We start from the raw sequence: 6000 nt of genomic DNA on the forward strand, positions 1-6000 counted from the left end.
CTTACTGCATTTTCATTCTACACAATAGTTTTTCAGTAGTGTGGTAGCTGTTAATTGCAGGTTTGCTTAATGTAAAGTGATCAGTGCAAATCTGTTGCATATGATGCTAAGTTCAGGCTTCTAAAATCTCACCAGTTTCACTGTGTGCTTTAATCCTACATAGCCAGCAGAGGGAGAACAAGTTGCTTTGGTGGGAGGATGTTTCCATGCTAGCTGTTGGTGATGGAGTCAGGCAAGCAAAGAAACAACAAAATACTATTTTCATCTTAATTTGACAAGCCAAGGAAAGAACAAGTGGTGTAGAGAGAGGGGGAGAGGACACAAGCTGCCTCTGAGGTGAACTGCAAACTGAAGAGAAGTCTGCTACTGAGAAGGTTTCGATTGTTTTGTTTAAAAGCACCAGTTTAAACATAAAGCATAGAATGGTTTGGGTTGGAAGGGACCTTGAAGCCCATCCAGTTCCAACCCCCTTGCTTTGGGCTGATTGTCCCCCCCATCTGTGGCCTTGGGCCTCTCCAGCATAGGGCACCACAGCTTTTCCAGGCAGCCGATGCCACAACCGCCATCCGAATAAAGATTTTCTTCTCGCTGTGTAACCAAAGTCTCCCCTTCTTAGTTGCAAACTGTTCCCCCTTATCCTTCTGTCAGATGACGTAAGAAGTCTGTCTCCTCCTTATAAATAATCTCTCTTCAGGTACTTGGAAGGTCTCCCCAGAGCCTTTTCTTCTCTACACTGGAGAAGCCTCGGGCTTTCCTTGTCAGGAAGGTACTGCTGCATTCTGAATGTTGTCTTGGCCTCCTCTGCTCCACCAGCCTCAGCTGTCCTGTGCTGGAGGCCCGGATGCAGTACCCCAGGTGGGGCCTCACGAGGGCAGAGCAGAGGGGGGCAGTCCCCTTCCTCACCACCCTGCCCGCGTCCCTCTGTTGGTGCAGCTCAGGGTCCTGTTGTCCTTCTAGGCTTTGAGCACCAGAACCGCAGAGTCTTTGTCTTCAGGGCTGCTCTCAGTGAGGCCTTCTACCAGTCTGTGTGCATATCAGGGATTGCCCTGACCCAGGTGAAGCACCTTGCTCTTGGCCTTGTTGAGCCTTGTTTGATTCACGTGTGCCCGCTTCTCAGCCTGTCCAGGTCCCTCTGGAAGGCACCTCTTCCTTCTGTTGTGTCAGCTGCACTGCCCATCTTGGTCAAACTTGCTGAGGGTGCACTTGATTCTGCTATCTGTCATTCATAAAGACATTGAAGAGCACCAAGATGGACCCCTGGGCTTGTGAGCAGCCTCCCCCTTGTATGGAGCTATTGACTGCAACCCTCTGGCTGACCAACCATTTCCTGACCCGCTGATCAGCCCACCCTTCAAATGAATTTCTTTTCAGTTTAGATGTGGTGTGAGGCCACGGCGAAGGCCTTGCAGCAGCCCAGGTGCATGACAGCAGTTTACCTTCCTTTCTTCACCAGTGCCATGGCTCTATCATGGAGGCCACCAGCTGGGTCAGGCACTCTGCCCTGGGTGAAGCCATGCTGGCTGTCTCTGTTCATCTCCTCATCTCTCGTGCTTTCCAAGAAGATCTCTTCCATCTTTCCAGGCACGGATGCTGAGGATCACAGGTGGTTTCCTGGGTCTTCCTTTCTTGAAGGTTAGGAGCAATGCTTCCCTTTCTGCAGTCTCTGGGATCCTCACCTGACAGCCAGGACCGCTCAAATGCGATGGAGAGCAGCTGGGCAGCCACATCAGCTGCTTCTCTCAGGACCCTGGGATGCACATGGTGTGCTCCCACAGGCATTCAGCTTCGTGAGGTGCTCTCAGGCTTGCTGTGCTCCCAGCAGTGGGAAGGGTTCTGCTCCGCCAACCCCTGCCTGGAGCTCAGGGATGTGGGAAGCCTGACTGCAGCAGAGGGCAAGGCAGGGGAACTCGCTGAGTGGTGCTGCCTCGTCTGCAGTTGCAGTTGTGATCATGAGGCTTTTTTACCCCCTTGTTCTCATCCAGCTCTGATCGCTGGTATTAATTCCTGAAGTTACAGAGTTGTGTCATGAGAGCAAGGAAGGAAGGTGATTCTCAAACTTCGGTGTTTGAGAAATAGGGAACTCTGTGCGTCTTGCTTTTAGTCAGAGCTGCGAGGTTTGCAGGGTGTGTGTCGAGTCTCAGCTAAGCATACAATTGCTCTTTCCTATTCACTTTATGTAGGAGTTTTTTCCCCTTCCTCCAGAGTCAGCAACTTCTGTGCTCACACGTATCTGGACTTGGTTTTCAGTAGCCTCAAAGCAAGTGACAGTTGCTTTGCTGTGGTTTCTTGATTTTCTTAAGCTGAAGAACTTTGTCTACAGACTAAATTGCAACACAGAAACTTGGTTGGTGTAAATAACTAGGAAACTTCCTGCCTTGTGATGCTTTTTCTGCAAACTCTGTAGAACAACTCGAATTCTGTAGTCAGAAACACCACCTTTATCAGTGCTGTCAGTCACAGCCGCCGCTTTGTTTCCCGTGCTCATCCTGAGCTCCCTCTGGATGTGATTCTGGCTGTTAAGGGGAGCAGAAGCTCCAGGTGGCTGGGAGAAAGGAGCAGAGCGTGCCTTCAGAGTAAGAGCTTGTCGTGGGCAAGGCTGTGTGTGCCGGTAGCCGCGGACACGAGGCTGGATGCAGCGGGAGCCTGGGAGGGCTTGGCACCACTGGGCTGAACCTGGGGGGGTGCAGAGGGCTGGGAGGGAGGCACTGATCTGCGGCTCTCCAGAATGGCCAGATTAAAGCCCTGCAGCTGGGAGAGGAGCAGGCGAAACCTTGCTGGAAACGCTCCTTGCTGCTGCTCTGTTTGCGGCTCTCCGCTCCAGCAGGGCGCGTCTGCTCTGCTCACGGAGTGCAGGGGGCTCGGCCTGCTCCCCTGCTGGCACCGTGCTGCCCTTTGCTCTTTTGCTCGTGCAAAACGGCCGTGCTGCTGCAGGGTCTCGAGTTCGTGTGGCGTTACTGAGCTGGGATGCTGTGCTAAGTGAATGCTCTTTTTGTACATGCAGGTACAACAGAATAGCTCGGGAATGGACTCAGAAGTATGCGATGTAATTAAAGAAATTATTGGATAACCTCTACAAATAAAGATAGGGGAACTCTGAAAGAGAAAGTCCTTTTGATTTCCATTTGACTGCTTTCTATGAGCCCACGCCTCATCTTCCCCTGTGCACATGTTTACCTGATACAGCAGTGCTGCGTGTTGTACATACTTGGAACAACAAAATAGAAATACTGTATTTCCCCGTACCAACATTGACTCCTAGCAGAGAAGTGTGTGTGTGAAAAGCTGGTTCTTCAGTCATAACTTTGTGAGCCTAAAAGCATTCCTTGTCCGTTTAAATTGGGTAAGAAAAGGTGGATGGGAGAGTTGGGGTGGAGGTGGCGTTTGTGGGGGCAGAGCTGTCGGCCCGTGAAGGATGGGAAGCGGAATCCTTTTACACTCATAACAGTTATGAAAGGCGAGGCGAAGAACTCGAAGCCGTTTCGCTCTGAAGGACCTCCTCCTTAGTGAATGTGCCGAGCGATGCAGTGCCCGCAGCCCTGCTGAGGGGCTGAGCCTCGCTGCACGACGGACCGGAGCTATTAGTGCATCAAGTGATGTTGATTCGTTTCAACTCTCTCCCCTCCTCCATGCTCTCTTTGGTTTGTACGTGGTTTCTCAGTTAATACATAGCTAATAGCTCTTATTTTTCTTAAGTTTTTTAACCGCTTAGGTCTTTCTGGATGTAAGGGTAAAAATCCATTCGACGGAAAACTTGTGTATATTTAAAATCCCAGCTGCTCCCCTGGAGCTTGTACGTTCGAGAATGATTAATCTGTGTAATAAACTGATTACTACAGTCATTACGTATAACTCTGTGTGAATAGGCTTTTAATTATTAAGAGCAGTTTGTTACAGGCTGAAGCTAACGACGGATCTCTAGAAGCCCCGCGTTCACCCGGGGCGGCGTTTGGAGGTGGTGCAGCAGTTTGGTGTGCAGCACAGCAGGCTGTGCCCCGCCGGGAGCTGCAGCCCTGGCAGCAGGGCAGGACGTGAGCTGTGCCAGGAGCCCGACTGTTACAGCCAAAAAGCAGCTTACTGAAAGGATCGGTGACACTGCAGAGCCTGGCCGTTTTACTCCCACTTGCATGGGACCTAACACGACGCATATGTACTGTAGGTAAACAGAACCTTATGTAATTAAAATAATGGATGTAAAAGGGTATTAAAAAAGAAAAACAACAAACTACCAAACACATCAGCACAAACTTTCATAAAATGTAGCTTTTACATAATTACTTTGCACTAAACATTTGCAAATGTTCATACACTTTTAAATTGTACTTGTATGTGTCTTTTTTGAACAAAGTCTTCACTTGAATCTAGTGAAAAATGTAGTTTGGAACTTTTCTTTGTATACAAGTGTATTTGCCAGCATCATTCGTGTGAATAGGTGAGTCTGCAAGTTTCTCCTCTTAGTATAATTGTAAACGAAGCCATCGACTATCCAGGAGAGGCTGCGGCCTCCAGCTCTGCCGCCACAGGAGCGCGTCCCAGCCGTTCTCGAGCGCATCTTTACACTCTCGCACAAACGAGGAATAAATGTCCACTGCCTTTGGTCTAAGCCTCTGCTGCTCGTCTCGTCTCTCGGTGTCCTCGTGCGCGCTCCCGCAGCCGGCGCCGCGAGCCGTGCGCCTCGGAGCCCCGCGGGCGGCGCCGAGCTTCGTGCGCGCCTCCTGCTGCGCCGAGAGCCGCCGAAGGGCGGCCGGAGCTGCGGGCGAGGGGAGCGATGGCAGCGGCGGCGGGCGGCTGTGAGCCGCGCCCGGGCGAAGCGCTGAGCCGCGGGGCCTCCGCTCCGCCCGGAAAGCGGCTGGTGCCCGCGGCTGCGGCGCAGCGCCCTAAGAGCCTGCCGGCACGGGGCGTCGGCTGTCGTCTCGTCCCTTTCCTGAGCCTGGCCTTACCTGGGGCTGATGCTCCTGCGGCCCCGTGAGGAGCGAGCAGGGGGCACGAGGCGGCTGCCCCGGGGCCGTCGCTGCTCTCCTAGCGGGATCGGCAGCGTCCCGCTCTCCTACGGGGCCGGGGCCATCCCAGTTCCCCTCGCGGGGCTGCCGTGTGCTGCTTAGAGACAGCAGGGAGAGCGGGCTGGAGATGGGAGCCTCGCAGCAGCTAGGGCGTAGGATTCCCCTCAGCTGTTAAGCTGAAGCTCCGGCTTCTCTAAGGAGGGCTCTGTTTTCTGACCTAGCAGCTGCTGGAGGAGTTCTGGAGGTGTCAGAGCTGTGAGGGCAGGCAGTGCAGTGCTGGCAGGACAGGAGTGCAGCTGGCAGCAGAGCGGCTGCATGGCAGTGTGGCAGTTATGGCCCGAAGAACTTCAGCTGGGCTACGTCCCACTGAGCATGGCTGTGCCCTTGGAAATGAAACACTTTGGAGTCCCTCGCCGAGGGCAAGGCGAGCACCGTGCTTCAGGAGCAGCAAGAGATGTTTCTGATGGCTGCCGTCCTGTGTGGGTCTGCCCAGCAGAGCCTTCCTCAGGGCAGGAGCTGCTCCGAGCCTGGCTGTGCTCTGATGTGCTCCAATAGCCAGGAAGCCGTGGCCCGGCTGGGTGAGTTCCTGGGAGCCGTAAGTTTGTGCTGTGATGAACTTCTTCACTCTGTCCGTTCTCAACTTGACGTCGTATTTTCACCGCTTCGCTCCGCATGGCTCACTGCGCACCGACGCTTCCACGGGGGGCTCACGCTGCTCCAGCAATGCTTTCTTGTCATCAGAATGTTGGATAGTTTGGGTGCCTGCAGCCGTGGCAGCGCTGTGCTGTGCCCGTCAGCGCTCAGTGCTGCCGCAGCGGCACCTTGCAGCACCTTCCAGAGCGCCGCTGCTTGGCTGTGCGGGGACCGGCTGCGTGCCGTGCTGTGCTTGTGCACCATCCCGTGCCTTTCAGAAACTTCTCCGTGCTCCTCTCCCATGCTGTCATTGTGCAGCAGTTGCCCGTTAAGCTCACCCAGGTGATGTCCTGGCCCAGGGGCCGACAGA

General features: G+C 53.6%; 1 protein-coding gene across 3 annotated transcripts in view; it reads left to right on the top strand.

Annotated features, from left to right (window-relative positions):
• Positions 1-4600, top strand: part of UBE2D2 (ubiquitin conjugating enzyme E2 D2) — a 28871-nt gene extending 24271 nt beyond the window's left edge. For 2 of the 3 annotated variants that reach the window (XM_052684533.1, XM_052684535.1), the window contains exon 7: positions 164-2995. In XM_052684533.1, coding sequence (XP_052540493.1) covers positions 164-275 — 112 coding nt within the window. In that variant the 3' untranslated portion in view covers positions 276-2995. The other variant, XM_052684534.1, reaches the window with a different exon arrangement.
• The last annotated feature ends 1400 nt before the right edge of the window (positions 4601-6000 follow it).

Source organism: Tympanuchus pallidicinctus, unplaced genomic scaffold (assembly GCF_026119805.1).
Source record: "Tympanuchus pallidicinctus isolate F22 unplaced genomic scaffold, pur_lepc_1.0 scaffold21, whole genome shotgun sequence".
Lineage (NCBI taxonomy): Eukaryota > Metazoa > Chordata > Aves > Galliformes > Phasianidae > Tympanuchus > Tympanuchus pallidicinctus.